The sequence below is a fragment of the Poecilia latipinna genome, unplaced genomic scaffold, assembly GCF_001443285.1.
Source record: "Poecilia latipinna isolate Pla-1442-1.1 unplaced genomic scaffold, P_latipinna-1.0 Scaffold11, whole genome shotgun sequence".
Classification (NCBI taxonomy): Eukaryota; Metazoa; Chordata; class Actinopteri; order Cyprinodontiformes; family Poeciliidae; genus Poecilia; species Poecilia latipinna.
The window spans coordinates 438,669-455,245 of NW_015112627.1; the positions used below are offsets into that span (position 1 = coordinate 438,669).

Genomic DNA, 16,577 nt, shown 5'->3' on the forward strand with positions numbered 1-16,577 from the left:
CCTAATTTATTTTGTAAATTTGTACCAAAAAAAAAAAAAAAAAAAGCCTAAAATGTTTCAGTGGTTCCTTGTAAGATGATATATTTTTGTCTCCAAAGCCCCAGTTGGCTTTGTTTTGCTGCTGTGGCTGCGCAGCGTTTGGACTCCCTACCTCTTCTCTCAGGGAGTCTGAAGGTCCAACCAGGACCAAGAAAATGAGCTTTGATGGTTTATTTCTTTCTTAATTTAACGAGCTACTCAAGTTTCAGTGATTCTAGCTGTAATTTATTGATAGCCAGAGCTGCAACAGGACCCGGCTCAGTCTGCTGCGTTTAGTTTAATCATCTCCAGCGACTAGAGGTCCTATTTTCAGACAGTATACATCCCAGGAATGTAGGGTTTTTTTTTTTTAACACTTTTTATTTATTTATCTGAAGCTTAATGTTCTCAGCACATGCATGACCAAGCTTTAATCCTAAACCTGAGGCACAGCCGCCTCATCCTCCACTACTTCCACTCACTCTGCTAGGTTTCAGCAACTCTTGTCACGTTTTGAATTTCAGACACTTTACTGAGAATTTCAGCACTTTTAAAAATAAAGAAAAGTTGTTTACATCATTAGAGGCTTCAATAAGCAGGCGGTACAGATGTGTTGTGTTTGTACAGCGAGGTTAAACACTGATCATTCAGCTACTGTGTTAGCTATGTGAGGGAGGGGAGGAGTTGGACTAAAACTAACGGGCACAGAGTTTAACTCAAATATTGTATTTGTTTCTTTGCTACGGTTGCTGTGTTTTTTATTAATAACATGCACTGAATAAACAGTCTAAACCAATTTAAATTCAAACACAAAGTGTCATTTTCTTTTTCTGTTCTTTAAAACCGTAAAAGTCAAACTGGATAGAAACCGTCTGACATCAATTTTTAAACCTTTACGACTGATTTTCAACTGTATTTAGGTCTGGACTTTGATTAGGCCATTCTGACTCACTAATGTAATTTGAGCTAAGCTAAGCTATCATCTTATCAGAGCTTGCCAGTGTTAAAGGAAAACACTTTTTAAACTTGTAGTTAAGAAAAAGTGTAAATTAACTTAAATCATTAAAAATAAGTAAAAAAAATTGAAGTCGTCATTGTAGAACACAAAGTTTCTAACTCATTCAGAAAGAAAGTTGAAAACATTTAAACTATTTGAACAAGAGGAGCAGAGCTGAAACAATGCAAGTCTCCACAGGATTTCAGTGTGGACTTTGATTAGGCCATTCCAATACATTTGATCTATACAACTCTATTTGCTCACAATCACTGACATTCAGTTAAACTCTGACCTGCTTCCTTGTTTCAGCTCAAGAAGCACATCCGCATGACATGATGCTGCCATCACCGTGCTGCACTGCGTGGTTTGTGATGTGCAGTGTTACGTTTTCACCACCCAGTTTTTTAATCAAACTTGAGCTCCTTCTTCCACATGTTTACTGGGTCTTCTGCATTGTAACAAACTTCAAAAGAGCCGATTCTCTGATTAATGTTCAGTTTATCAGATCTGGTGGTTTAAGTGGGCGGCCATTTCCTGGTAGGTTTGCACACCCTTTACTTGTGACTTGTTTTTTCTAAAAGTGGCAGCTTGTCATTGCAGACCACAATTCTGACTTCTCAGGCATTTCGTTAGAGTTGATCAGAAGCTGTAAAGCACGTGACCAACCCAACTCTTCTTCTTTTTTAGACAACCAGAGTCTGAACTTCCCTCTGTGTTTGAGGGAGCTGAGTCAGACGGTGTCATCTGTTCTGCAAAGGCTTTACAGATTGTCGATGTGTCAGCGCAGCTCCAGACAGATGGACAGAATAAATATCAAATCTGTGAAATGCTCCAACAGAGGCTGCTGCTGAAGTCACACATCTTTCCAGAAGAAAAAAAAAAAATAGTTGGATGATTCACTCACTGCTGTCCCTGTCCTCGTAAAATTAATTAGATTTGCTGTAAATGTTTAAATGAAGCGGGGAATTATTTAAAGCAACATCCTGATGATCTCTGAACCTTCAGAAAGTCCTGAAGGGAACCACAGAGTCGGATCGGGCCTCGGTGAGCGGCTGAGATCTTTAAAGCAAGGAGGAAAAGGGGCAGAAAGCCGTACCATGTCTTTACTTCGGTTCTGACTTCCTGTTTCATACCAACCTTCATCATCCCAGGAGGTAACTTTTATTTTGCTTCTAATTTGTAGTAGGCATATTTGAGAACATTTCTGAACCGATTCTACTGAGTTTATGTGATTCAAGTACAACGAAGCTGAGATTTAAGACTTGGAAGCCTCTGATTTATTTTTTTTCTTCTTCTTCGGCAGACTATTGACATGTTCTCATTTGTCATGACCTTATATCCTCTTATCTCCAGTTGAAAATAAGTTGTAAAAAAAGTGTTGAAATAGTCAACAAGTGTTTCCAAATACATGAACAAATGAGGAGAGACTGAAAGCATCTGAACTGAGAAGTTAGTTTCCAACAACGCAAATCAGCAACATCTGAAGGCCTTGAGTCAAAGTAAACAAAGTCACCCTGCTGCTCTGATCAAACTTTGGTATTCTGTCTTTCCTCAGTTTCCCCTCCAGGAAACGCAGCTAAGAGGCATTTCTTCACATCGTTCTGCTGAAGTCTGTGGCACAAAACCAGATAACAAATCTAAATCTCTTCAGTAGCAGAGTGATTAGTTTCATTTGCTCTTAGAGGACTGGCGCTTCCTGTTTGCTTTCACTTAATGGTGGTGCCGAGCTGGAGCGGTGTAAATGTGTCATGCATGCATCCACCAGATGCTGCCTGAAAATAAATGCACAAGCATCGACACGTTTTGCAGGCCACAGCGCTAAAAGCTGTTGTCTAATATGTCTTCCTGATGGCTCTCGTTGGACCCAAATCCTTTGAGATGAATAATTCAAAAGGAGTTTGAATAATCCACTCTGCATCAAACACTCAGTCTGCGGCCCGGCTTCCTCTCTCTCTTCCCCCCTTTCACACTGGACCTTTATGTTTATTAATAGGCCGGAGAACAGTCCCATCAGACTTCTCGGGTTTCAGCGCAGGCTCATCTCTCATGCGGCCGCTCGTTTCTCACTGTGGCGGAGATGAGAGGTTTGTCTAGTCAACATGCAAAAATGGCTTACAGCGGCGGCCATGTTTCACACCGTCTGACCATGTAATTCTCAGGTTTTATTACGGCACTCTTTCAGTCACAAGCTAACTAAAGAATAGCTGCTCAAAGGAGCGCCTGATTAACACTCCAACAATATCCTGACAGAACACTGAATAAGGGAGGAAATTATGAGAGAAACGAGACCGGGGTCAAAGTGTTAATCCAGAAATTTAAAGGGGCAAGTTGTTGTTTATTAAATAAAAATGGCCAAGCATGGGTCATTCCTGCAGAGAACTGAAACTTGGAAAAATGAGCCAAATACAAGGCTTTGGGAACTAATAAAGCAGGTAAATATTATGCTTACAAAAAGTCAAATATCCAGAAAGAATCAGGAAAAATGTGTGGCTGCAGAGTACTTGGCTGGAAAACCATTTATTTAAACACCAGTTGGACTTTATGTATGTATTTCAGCTCACATCTGTAACAGTGTGCACCCAATTGTTGTTTTTCGGGTTTGGCGACCTTTATTCTGTCGGTTGCCAGAGACAACAGGTCACAGAGAGAGAACAGGAAGACGTACAGCGGACAGCCTGAGATGATCATCACAACCTGGAAGAGTAAAACGAATCATTAAAACCGAATGTTTAATCTGACATTCCTGCTGTTAATGACTACACGTTTCTGACTGGAGCTGCAGATTCTGGCATAAGTGGGAGGGGGGGAAAGAGTTGGCAGAGATGAACTGCGATAATTGGGAAAAATAAATGCAAAGTTTGTGGTGCGTTTGCGCAGGAGAAATCAACACACTCCTCAAGTTCTTCTGTAAACCTTTTCACCTTTATTTTCTACATTTGGATCAGCTCAGTGTGGAAGCCTGGACATGTCAGTTGTTTTTAACCCCGCTCTCTCTTCCCTGCCCCCCGCCCTCCCCGACATGGGAACAAATGATACACTCCCTCGGTCTCACTATCAAAAACATCATCACAGTCACTCGCTCAGATATCAAAGTCCAGTCGATGGCCTTCTCTCTCTCTCTCTCTGTTGTGTAAACCCTTCCTCCACTGGAGGAAGCTGAAATGTTTCAAACCTTTACAAAACGACTCCAGCTCTGACGTACAGCAGCAGGAGTGACAACACAACAAAAACAACAACAACAACAACAAAAAAAAAACACAGTATGATGGTTGAAATGATAATGATATGGTTCAGTTGTCTGAAATATCAATGTAGAAATACTGCCGGTAAACTTGCAAAAGAAAGAAAATAAAGACATGATTATGAATTCAGGTATATTGTCTGCTCCTTCTCACCGCTTAATTTTCCTAAAACACCAAATAAACGCTGCTGACGTATCCTAACGGCAGCTGCAGAAACGAATGCGCGGACACGAGACGTGCTGATCCTCGCTCAGCTGTATGGGTTCTTCCAAAAACAAAAACAAAAATCACGTTTGACCTAGTAAACATGGAGCTGACAAACCGGGAGAAGAGCTGAAGAGAAGCACATTCACACCTGCACAGATGCATCCAACACACTCCACGGCAGAACAGAGGTTCTCGGAGTGTATTTTCTGAAAAAGGTCAATGGGGCGAAAAGCGTTTGCGTCTCAGCAAACGAGATTCACCAATAAATAGTCGATTTTATTTCAGTAACTCAAACTTTGTTACACACAGTGATTCTTACTTTTTATTTTAACGATTACGGCGTTCAGCTAATGAAACCCCCCCAAAAAAATTCAGTTTCCCAAAAGATGTAAATATTACGTCAAACCAACAACAACAACAACAACAACAACAACAACACAGGGAAGAGCGCTGACTGGATTGTTGTCTAGCAGAGCGACGTTGACAGCCTCCATGTGGATAAGCCACAAAAGCTCATTACTACAAACAAGCTCGCTGTTCAGAGATATGTATCCAAGCATATCAATGGGAAAGTTTAGTGGAAGGAAAAAAGTGTCAGAAAGACGAGGATAATCTCTGAGGTGCCCTCTTCTCAGATTAAATAAAAGTTTGGATTTCATTTAGGAATCAGGTTCCCGGAGTGATGAGAATAAAAGTTGCTCATAGTCCAGTGGAAAGTCTCCACAATCAGCAGTGATTTGGGAATCTACTGTCATGTGCTGGTGTTAGTCCATTACAACAAGTCTAAAGTCAGCACAGCTGTCTCTTAGAGACCATCATGCTTCCCATTGAAAAGCTTTACTTCATTTACCAGCAGGACATGGTCAAAAGCAATCTGTGGAGAGTTAGTAAGAGGATGAGAAACACCAACGTAGGAGAGATGAGAGCTGCCAGCCTGTTGCAGCCTCCGTGCTACGCTGCATCAATGCATGATTTTCAATAAGCAAACGTTCTGCTGCAAAAATCTGCTTTTTTTTGGTTCAACATAATATTTTAATTTCCAGAGACTTTGGGGTTTTATTAGCTGTAAGCCTGAAGTATCAAAAGTAATATTTGATTTAAATCAACATGGTAAGACAGAGTTTGTTTCGTTTTTAAAACTGAATTAGTAAAATATGTTTGATGATATTCTTATTTACTGCAATGCACCTGTACGAACTGCCCTTTGGAGAGAGCGTGTGGCGTTGTAGTGTTTCGTAGGAGAGTTTCAGATGGTTAAACACTACGGTAGGCAGAAGGTATCATATAAATATAAAGTAGCTTGTTGATGTGATTTTTTTTTTTTTTTTTTGCGAGAGCATTGGCTGTACGTTGAACATCCTTAAAACTAAAAGTTACTGAAACGGTAGAAACAGACAAGGCATGTAAAAACCGGACATAGAAATCTGAAGATATCACAAACATATTTCTATATCTCTACATTTCTGCTGTTGGCAGACGTCGAGTTGAGTTTTCTCTCTCTTTTTTTCTTTTTCTTTTGTTCATATTACGTTCCCTCCCTCGGAAAATCCTCAGCTTGGATGCTTCAGTCTGTAAGATGAGATACCGAGACGTAACACCAGAGGGGGACATACACTGCTGCAAGACTGCAGGGAGGGGCTTTGACACGTCCACACACACAAGACGTAATCTCTCTCTCTCTCTCTCTCTCACGCACACACACACGCAGTCAAACATGCATCCTTCTTCATAAGAGTTCACGTTCAATGTCAGTTATAAAATTAAATAAAAAAACAAACAAACAAACAAACAGGAACTTAAGGAAAACAAAAATCAAATGTTCAGGCCCCCCCTTCTAAAAGCATACATTCATCTCGGGTCAAACAGACAGATAAGTGCACGCACACACACACACACACACACACACAGATCGCAGGCAGTCAGTAAACGTTAAGTGATGAGCTGAGGGGAAGCTGTGTGCAGAACCTCGACTCCACGGTTCTAGAGCCAGTCACTCTTAAAATCTCTTCTTTAAAAAAACAAAACAAAACAAATGTAAAACAACAGATATGGTCTCTTAGAGGGAGTCTCTACAGTCCTCTCTGTTCACTCTGAGGAAGCTTGTAGACTCTACGTCCTCTGGTCTCTGGCAGAGGTAGTACCGTCCCATCCGTCCTCCTGAATCCCCTCCGGGGAAGTCTCTGTCCTCGTGCCCAAGTTGAATAAAACATGCCCGCTCGTCTGACCGCTCGCTCTGGGCCGCTGTGTGTGTGTGTGGGAGTGTACGCTTGGGAGTGTGCGGAGTGCGGTCAGAAGACCTCGGGTAGTGTGACGTTGCGCAGCAGCCACTGTTGGGAGCGCGAGTGTGTGCAGTCTCTGACACTGGGCACCTGGCTGTCCTCCTCGCTGGCCTTGTCCAGGCACTGGTTGCTGTTGACGTGGACCAGAGTCAGCTTCTGCACAGACAGAGGAACACATGTGATCCAGTTACAGAATACATTTTTATTTTTAAAAATTAGTGACGCAAACAATTAATTGACTTGTGACTGATGGTGGATTAATGGTTTATTAGGTTAAAGTTTGTTCCAGTCGATTAACTAATAACATCCGCTTAGACCTCGTTTTAGTATTGCAGTTTGGCTGCCATCCAGAAGGGGCGCTGCAGGTGATCCTCAACCAGAGCTATTGATACGGAAATAAAGATGGCGGAGCCATTACCAGAACGGTAAAGAGAAATGGTCCAGAGTTCAGTGAGGGACACAAAACGACCTCTATGGGATTCTGAAATATGAATACTCACCAAACTCCTTAGAGTGAAAATATCCCTCAAATAAACTGTGTAAACAGGTTATTTCAGGTTCTATCTTTATGTTTCTGTGTGAATCTTCGTGCAATTAGTTCAGTTCAGCATTGCAAAGAAGCAATTAAGCGCTTCTTTTGCTCTGATTCCCCCTTGATGGAAAAAACATGATGCTAATAAACAGGACTGATTTTGATGGCGAGTTAATGAGAACTTGCAGGGAAGAACAAACACAGGCTGTACTTCTGCATGGGCGTCTCTGTTAATGGGGAATTAAGTGTTTCACAAGTTTTATTCTTTTCATCTTTTATTTTTATGCTCAGCAACATACGAGGCTCATGTTTGTTAAATGAGCCATATTTTATCAATGTCTAAATTTAATTTTGAAAAAACAAAAAACTATTTTGGGTTTATTCCGTCAGTATTTAATACAGCTGACAAAATGGTAAAATTTCATTATGTTTTTTTTCCCCCCCAATTCAGCGTATTAAGATGATCGACTCATTTGATACAAGAAAACGCTAAGAAAACTGACACGCTAGTCAATCAATAACATCTACCAGCTTTAGATTGATTGTTTTTGTTAATCAAAAACTTGCATCCTGAGTTTGAATCCGCAAAATTAAGTGCATAAATCTTAATCTGAATGTTGCACAGCATCCAGATTCCAGTCTCTCAGTCAAGTTGAGCAACGTGTCAGAAATCCCTCCCCACTCACCACAGGATCGTATTCCCACAGCTGGTTGCCTTTAAGGTGATGACACTTGAGCATCATGACGGGTCCGTTCAGCTTGGAGACGTCTAAACACAAGTCATCTGTCCGGATCTCCTTGTTGGCTGTGTAGGAGAAAACCTGCGGGTCACACAAACACACACACACACACACACCGGTGTTTTAAGGAGCTTATTTTAAGCTCATTTACGGGTTCAGCACCGCAGTTTGAGCTCATTGGGTTAAACAGGGAACATCAGGTTTGCTGTGACATCATGCAAGCATCTGTCTGATTTTAGCTTTAGTTTCATTGATGTTTCACTCCTAACGGCTCTCGGCTCAGAATGTCCTGAAGAAGCAATGTCTGCTCCATAAATCACGCTGGTGTTTTATAGAGCAAGAGTCACAAATAAAGCCTAGCAAAAGCCTTCATACCTGTTGAACGTGTTCACGTCAACGACCAGTAACAGCGGTCAGTCTGCTTTGAGTCATTGTCCATTTGAACGAGCCCAAGCTTTAACGTCCTGCCTGATGTTGCTCCAGTATTTACAAATTATGTTCTTTCCTCATTATGCCATCTATTTTATAAAAGGCACCAGTTCGTTCGGTTGGAAAACAGCCCCACAACATGATACCGTCACCACCGTACTTCACAGATGGGACGGCGTTTCCAGGCTTGCATCAGAGCCTCATGTCTCCACCGTGTCTCTACAAAGATGAAAGTCTTTGTTTCTGTGTGCATTTGCAAACTGCAATCTATCTTTTTATTGTTTCTTTTGGAGTAATGGCTTCTACCTCGTTGAGTTCCCTTTCAGTGCCTGTCGGTACAGGACATACTTCACTGTGGTTAATGACACTGCCTCACCAGTTCCAGCAGCGTCTTCACAACGTCTTTGGCTTTTCTTCTGGGATTGATTTGCACGTTTTGGACCAAAACACATTAATCTCTGGGACACAGAACCTGTCTCCTTCCTAACTTGAATGATGGTTGGACATTCCCTATTGTGTTTATAGCTACATACTGTATGATTCTTTGGAAAGGTTAACGCAGCACCTTAAAGTATCTTTAAGTATTTTACTGAGGCTGAACTGGACTTGTGAAGCTCCACAATTCTCTTCCTGATATCTTGGCTGATATTTTCCGACTTTCCCACGATGTTACACGAGGAAGCAGTGTGTACAACATACGGCTGTTTATGTCAAATACATAAACAGATGTGTCTCCAATTAATTAAAATGTGTCAGTTAACCAATCAGAAGTTTCCAAAGACATGACATCATCATCTAGACTTTCCCTCATTGTTTAATGGGACAGCAATTATTCTGAACGTAAACTTCTGATTTTTCAAGACATTAAAAGATAAACCACAGACATATACTCTCATTGCTGTGGCATTTAGCAAATAGAAATTATTTTAACAATTCTAACTAACCTAAAACAACAGAGGTTTGGTCTGATTTAACATCAGACAATGAGGAAAAAAATTGTGTTTGTATCTTTCTTTTGGCTGTATGTAAACTTCTGGTTTCAACTGCACCTCACAGACAAACACAAAGTTCATTGTCATGAAGCGAAAGCTAAAGAACATGGAGTCGGTACTTAGCAGAACCACCCGTTGCCACAATTACAGCTGCAAGATGCTGCAGGATGTTCAGTCTGGTAATTATGTTGTTAATAATCGCTGCAAAATGTTTCTGGTTTCCATAATAAACCTTGTACACATTTATTTTCAGGACATTTTATTTATTTTTTTGCTGCAGCAGGAACGGCTTAACTCACCTGGTTGCCTCCCATGCCGTGGCAGTTGAAAATGCCAACCTTCTCATTTTCCTTGCGGGCCATGTTGTCCAGGCACTGGTTGGTCTCCACGTTACGGATCTGAGGCAAACCCACACAGATCAAAGTGAGGATCGCTTACTAAAGCAGTGTGGACAGTGGCGCGGTCTGTGTGTGTGTGTGTGTGTGTGCGCGTGCGTCGGTGAGCGTACCTCTCCCAGCGAGTAATAGTGCCGGGGGATCTGGGAGTCAGGGTAGACGTTCTCCAAATACCAGCTGAAGGGTTTACACTGGAGCTTTTGTCTCAGAGCAGAGCGAGTTGAGATGTCACCGTAGTCCACCTTGGTCACGCCTGGAGACGCAAACACAGACACCCATGCATTAACGTGGAAAACTGCCTGAAGGCGGCCATGACTCCTGAAATGTTACTTTGCATGAAAAGTTTTGCTTGTAAACAAAAACACATGATGTGTTCCTAATAAATCTCGTCAGCCAAGCACAGCAGACTAATTAAATACAGTCATGAATTATGCTAACTAACTCCATAGACAGAGCCCACAATCCCCACCGTGAAGCATGGTGGTGACAGCATCATGTACCATGAAGCTAAAGATGGATGTGGCTAAATGCAGAGCTACAGAACTTAAGACTGGACATTGATCAAAAATATACACCCGAAGCGGCATGGAATGGTTTATATCAAATCACATTCATGTGTTACTGAACGGTCCAGTCAAAGTCCAGACCTAAATCCAGTTGAGAATCCGAAGAAAAGCTTTCAATTAATGTTCGAAGACGCTCCCCATTAAATCTGACTCAGTTTGCGCTATTAGGCATGAGGAAGTGACAAAAACGTCAGACTCCACATCTGCACAGCTGGTAGAAACATTCTCCTAAAAACTTGCAGAAAAAGCAAGTTTGAAAAGAACTGAATTAGTAGGCAGATTAAAAATGCATGATGCGCTTTTTCGATTTCACCGTCTTAGTTTTTTTTTTATTTTTTAACCCAGATAATTCTTCTCTTCCCTTCATGTCACATTTATGCACAATGTTGTGTTATTTATTCCATTAAAACCCAAAGAAACTCAAGCGGGTTTGTGGCTGTGACAAATGTGAATACTGTGATTTAACCATTAGGAGGCATTCAGCAAAAGTCCTGTGTGTTTAAGCGAGAAAGTAAGTAATCAAAATAATGAGAAACCTTATTACCGTGCTTCTTATGTTTAATGTCACGTCGAAAGCAACAACATTCAACAAACACCTGGTTTCCAGCATTTCTGCTTTTTATGACTTTATTTGGACGAGCGAGAGGGACGGGAGTCCTGGAGCCTCCGGCGAGGTGTAATCCATGAGGTCAGAGTTTTCTTTATTCTGTCATGTTTCCATGACAGCATGGATTAGTCTGACAGACCTGCCATGTTTGCGTAAGAAAACATAAGCAACAGAAAAAAAGAAATACAGAAGTGCGTTCGCGGAGGGTGTAAGAGTGGAGATGTAATAAAAAGCAGTGCATCTGGAGCACCTCGAGCCGCCTCAGACTTACAGAGGAAGGCCTTCTTCATTAAGTCTTCACAGCACTAATCTTTTGGCAAATGTCTGCTTTCCACTAAGGTGAGTGCAAGCGGTTCAGAAATCATGCCACGATGAAACTATGCAAATATCAGACGACCTGGTGAGAACACGCTTCCCTTCAAGTGATTGGCTGCGTTCCTTTCTGCAGGTCTCTCCGTCAGTCAGGCGGCTGGACGAGCCTAAGCTCCCGTCCATCCCTCGGGATTTCAGGACCGTCTTAACTTCGGCTCCTCCCTTCCACATTTCCCTCCTGTCTCGCTTGTTAAAGATACTGGTACATTAATCAGTGATAAAATATTAACAGTCCAATGAGCCTTTTCACTGCTGACCGTAAAGCTGTCGGCTGACCGCAGGGCCAGCTTCCTGTGGTTACCGGCAGCATTCCATGCTAGCTGACGCTGGAAATCCAACCTCGGGTTTGTTTCCCAGCCGCCGTGCCAATCAGGAAGAGGAAATGTTTTTTGTTTCTGTTTGCACATCTGTGCGTGTGTGTGTGTGTAAGAGTGTGTGTGTGTGTGTGTGTTTGGTAAGTTTTTAACCGAGTGCATTTAACAAAAATGCGATCAAAGACTCATGTGTGTCACTAGTTGTTATTTTAATGAGCCTGGCTCTCCACAGATGGCATCACGTAGTTCAGAGCTAAAACCTGGAGAGCTACCAGGCTGCTGGGCCGGTTCAAAGGTCTGAGCCAACGGCGATGATGTAATGTTCTTGCTTTGCATTAAACTGGATTTTTTAGACATAAAACACTAAAAAACAAACAAAAAAAAACATCTCCTTAAAACACAATCTGAAATAAATCTAATAGCCTCTGTAGTAGAGGTGGGTAAGAAGTAAATTATTGCCAACAATATTGTATTATTATAATCCCTTATAATAAAAATAAACTCTGATAAACCGACTATATTGTTGGGAGGGTTCAAATAATTCTTGCACTGTTGGTTGCACAGTCAACGTAGCATCACTAGCACTGCGTTTGTGTTTAAAAACAATTATTGTGCTCCTTTCAGGTAGCACTACTTTAAGCAGTCGGTGCAGAGAAGCAACCTATTTGACCGTTCGTCGGGTCAAGCAGCCCATTTTGTTCATCCACTCTGAAGAGTTAACAAAGATGAGTATCTTTTAGTGCTTTGGTCAGAATGCAGTAAATTTAGAGAGGAAAAAACTACTGAAGACTGTAAAACTCAACTTTATTGTGATGAGGCTTAAATATTGCCATACGATAATATTCTATAGGTATGCATTTGTTTTATTCCAATGATTTCTTTTTTGTCTTTGAAAACCTATTGAATCTAGTGAGAAATGACTTTGTGTCTCGAGAACAGCTCAAAGCAAATATCAGGCTGTTATTGGTTTGCTTCGAAAACAAATTGAATTTTCCATAAGAACAACTTATAAAATAAAAATAATTTGTATGTCATATGGAAACATTAAATGTCTTCACAGTCTGTAGCACAAGTGGATTATCTGTAGCTGAGCAACTGACTACATAATCTCTTGGTTGAATACTTTGAATTGATTATCAGTGCCTCCGTCTGATCAGAAGGATCAGCTTAACGTCCTAATCAAGCGTTTCTGACCACATTTAGCTCTCAGTATCTGTGCTGATCCGTCTGTTTTTGGATCTGTGTCGTATCCACCCAACGCCGCTGTTGGAACTGCTTGTGATGGAGAACAACTACTAGTGCTGCCAACCTCCCCATGGACTGAAACCATTTTAAAACAGAAATTGAAAGCACTAACAAACCTAACAGTTCCTCTATTTCTCAAGGTCAGAGTTCGCATTTTTCATATCAAAATTTCACACTTCCAGTCACCTTTTTAGACTCGTATTTTCTCAGGTCTCAATCCACTTTTAACAAAATTTTGCAAAGCATGTGAAGGACGTCTGGTAGGTATTTCTACAGTGGACAGGCTATAAATATGTAATAAGAACCACGGACAGGAAGGAAGACAGGAAAGAAAGACAGGATGGATGGAAAAACAGATTCATGAACGGCTCGACAAAACTGTTAGCGGGTAGGATTGGGAATCAAATGTGAAAATATTAATTTTTCCAAACTTTTTCTTTTCCCAAATATATCCCCAGCTGGAAAATCAAAGGTCGTAGAAACCCAGAAAGGAATACGAAAACATGGCAACAAGTTTACTCGGCTAACGCTTCTGGTGTTGGAGCCACAGAGAAGAAGACGGATGGTGAAGGACTTCAAGGTTGTATGGATTTTAATAACTTCTGTGCACGTTTCTGACTGAGTCTTGCGCGGTAAATATTTCATTTTAAACGACTAGAATCAGAATCAGAGACAAGAACTTTTGATCAGGTCATCCTGGCCACAACATATTATATATACCATTATAGAACCAGTAGTATACCAGAGAACCAGTCTAAAAATGACAAAACACAGTTTTCTGTCAGTTTACTTTTGGGCTGCCTCCCCATTTTCTGTGTGTGTGTTTGTGTGTGTTCAGGTAAATAGATCCTCTGTAGCATGAAATTACTTGCCGCCACACATCTTGCACGCCTCCCCCCCCCCGCCACCGTCGCCGCAGTATCACACCGTCACCAGGTTAATGGATTGATCACACCTGCCACAGAGATTAACCTCCACACACGAGTTCCTGCGTGCATATCTTAATGAACACAGAGGCACACGCATCGCCGCCCGACTCACCAGGAGAGATGATGTAGAAGAAGTTCTTGAACTCATCCATCCAGACCTCTGCCAGGCGCCGGTTGTTCTTGTTGATGATCTGCCCCGTCCCTCCGGGGAACGTGTAGGGCGTTGCCTTTCTGAACACGTGGCCCACGTGAGAGCATGTGACGATCTCCAGAGTCCCTCCACACTGCCAGATCTGTGAGGGGGGGTGGGGGGGGAGTTTGGCAAAATGCTGTAAACCACGTTAAGGCTGCAGGAATCAATTGATCTGTTGATTGTTCTCATGGTTAATTGAATTAAAAAGAAAAGAAAACAAACAAAAAAAAAAGACATGGCACATTCTACAGGTATTAACCATTTAAAATCCACAAGCCCTTTTTATACAATATTATGAATTAAAATGTGTAATTAAATACAAAATCAAATTAATTTTCTACATAAGAAAATATTTTTTTTCCCCTAAAATTTATTCTTTAGTAAATTTGAATCACATAGATAAAACATATTTACATAAAAAGGTAATATATATATATATATATATATATATATATATATATATATATATATATATATATATATATATATATTAATTACTGCTCAGAATATGTTTCTTTTTTTCACTAAATGGCATTTTTTGTTTTAGTCTGATACTCCAGTTAGCGACTGGAGTATCAGTCAACTAATTCAGTCAACTAATTACCAAATTAGTTGACTGAATCGTTTCAGCCCTGCGCTACATGTGCCGACTGTGGAAATGTTGGCGTCTGTGCTCTGACTGAGTCTGAGATCCAGTCAGGATGACACCGTGAACCGTCCAGAAGTCGTGCCAGAACACTGAAAAACGGAGTCGTGCCACTTGGCTGCGTTCGCTCACTCTGAAAGAGATTTCCAGGTTTTCTCCGCCCCAGATGTCCATGCCTGCGTCATACGTGCCGATCTCCTGAAAATAATCCCTGTCTATGGAGAACAAGCCGCCCGCCATGGTGGGAGTCCTGGAGAGAGGAATAAATTAAGGAGTGAGGCTGGTCCTTGTCACTTCATTCCCCAGCAGCCTGTTTTCTAAAGGTCACTCAGTGTCTACAGATCCCATCAGAGCTTTATATTTCAGCCCCTGTTCTTTACTGTCTTCCTGTTATTTTCCATTTCTCTTCTTTCTCCTGCTGCGGCCTCTGGTGTTGTGATGGCTGTGTCAGTGCTTAATGGCCTCAGTTCTCTTCCCCTTCACAACCCCGTAACACAATAGCTTCCTTTTTTTGTTTTTTTAAATAGAAGAGGCCTGTTTTCTCCTTTCAGTTAACATCCTAAATTCAGCTGCAAAACAAAACAAAACAAAAAAAAAAAACAGTAACAATACGTCCCACAGAAATAAACCCAAATGAAATGGCTGGAGAATAAAAAGCGGGTAAAGAAAAAGATTAAAGAAGATTTTGATGTTAAAGAAGCAACTGTGGGATTGTAAAGAGGTGACGACAGTATAATGAAGGGCTTCCTTTCAGCAGATAACACATCAAAGTTCTGCAAACTCTTCAGTGCAAAATTAAATCAGAGTTGTTGTTTTTTTTTCATGAGATTCAAACACACAACAGTAAAACAAACAACAGGCACTAAATTAAAGGGGAGCTCTGATCCTGAATAAAGCCGTTTATCCAAACAGAGTCTGTCACGTTCATAAAAGCGGCTTTTACAGCCCTCCGCTTATCAAAACACTGATGTCCACAAATGCTGGCAGCATAAAACGACCACAAAAACTCCAGACAGAGACAGAGCCTGTCGCAGTGTGAACTGAAATAGATTCTTACTCTCGTCTGGAGGAGTCACAGCAGCATGACACTAATATTTTCTGTATTAGAAAGCCTCAAAGTCATTTTTCTTTTCCATGCTGCTGTAAACAATTCTGACTTTAGTTGCTGAGATTTAGACTTTGATGACACTTGTCACACCGCAACAGCAAAAACAAAAGGCTACAGTTTTCTGTGGCTTAGCTACTGGAAAGAAGATCCGTTCAGCTTCTAACTAACACACTCTGCATTATTACTGGTTTATGAATCCCAAACTTGTTCTTGCAGAATTGCTTTACTTCTGATTTATGGCAACAGAAATGAACATATTTTTACTTCTGTGGTTGAAAGGTGGCGGGAACAGCATCCATTAATGATCAGGTTTACAAAAATTACTTAACAGTAAAAGGTCAACGGTCCAAAGCCACTGGTCAACAACTTGCTAGTTTTCCCAACAAGAAATTCTCCCCCTGATGCCGTTTTCTTTCAGCTGCATCATGAAAGCTGAGCTGATCTGAGCAGACGCAGACTGCGGTACGTTAGATGCTCTGGGTCTTTTTGTGATCTTCTGGATGAGTCGGACTCTCCTGGGAAGGTTCACCGTTCCGTGGTTTTTCTATTTGTGGATAATCGTTCCTTTAGTGGTGCGGGAGTCTGTCACAATTTAACATTTTAAGGATTTTTTTGGAAGTTGAACAAATTACAGACAGAAGAATGTGATGCTTAAAAATAGTCACCAAACCTCAGACATTCATAGTTTAAATTTAAAGTGAAGGCTGTGACTGGTAGAAAGAAATCTCCATGGAGAAATGCACAAACAGTTCTGTCTGCAAGACAG

At 41.2% G+C, this 16,577-nt stretch overlaps 1 protein-coding gene across 3 annotated transcripts in view; it reads right to left on the minus strand.

The window, feature by feature from the left end:
• The window catches only part of galnt1 (UDP-N-acetyl-alpha-D-galactosamine:polypeptide N-acetylgalactosaminyltransferase 1), a 72,524-nt gene that overhangs the window by 3,582 nt on the left and 52,365 nt on the right, over positions 1-16,577 (minus strand). Inside the window, exons 9-14 of one of the 3 annotated variants that reach the window (XR_001424670.1) lie at positions 14,836-14,953; positions 13,977-14,157; positions 9,945-10,084; positions 9,736-9,834; positions 7,962-8,096; positions 6,349-6,899 (exon numbers count right to left, since the gene is read on the minus strand). Coding sequence is in view for 1 of the 3 variants with exons in the window: in XM_015030075.1 (XP_014885561.1) it covers positions 6,753-6,899; positions 7,962-8,096; positions 9,736-9,834; positions 9,945-10,084; positions 13,977-14,157; positions 14,836-14,953 (820 nt within the window). In the remaining 2 variants the exon portion in view is untranslated. Of the gene's footprint in view, positions 1-3,922; positions 6,900-7,961; positions 8,097-9,735; positions 9,835-9,944; positions 10,085-13,976; positions 14,158-14,835; positions 14,954-16,577 lie in introns of those variants that run through there. The other 2 variants (XR_001424671.1, XM_015030075.1) reach the window with 2 other exon arrangements.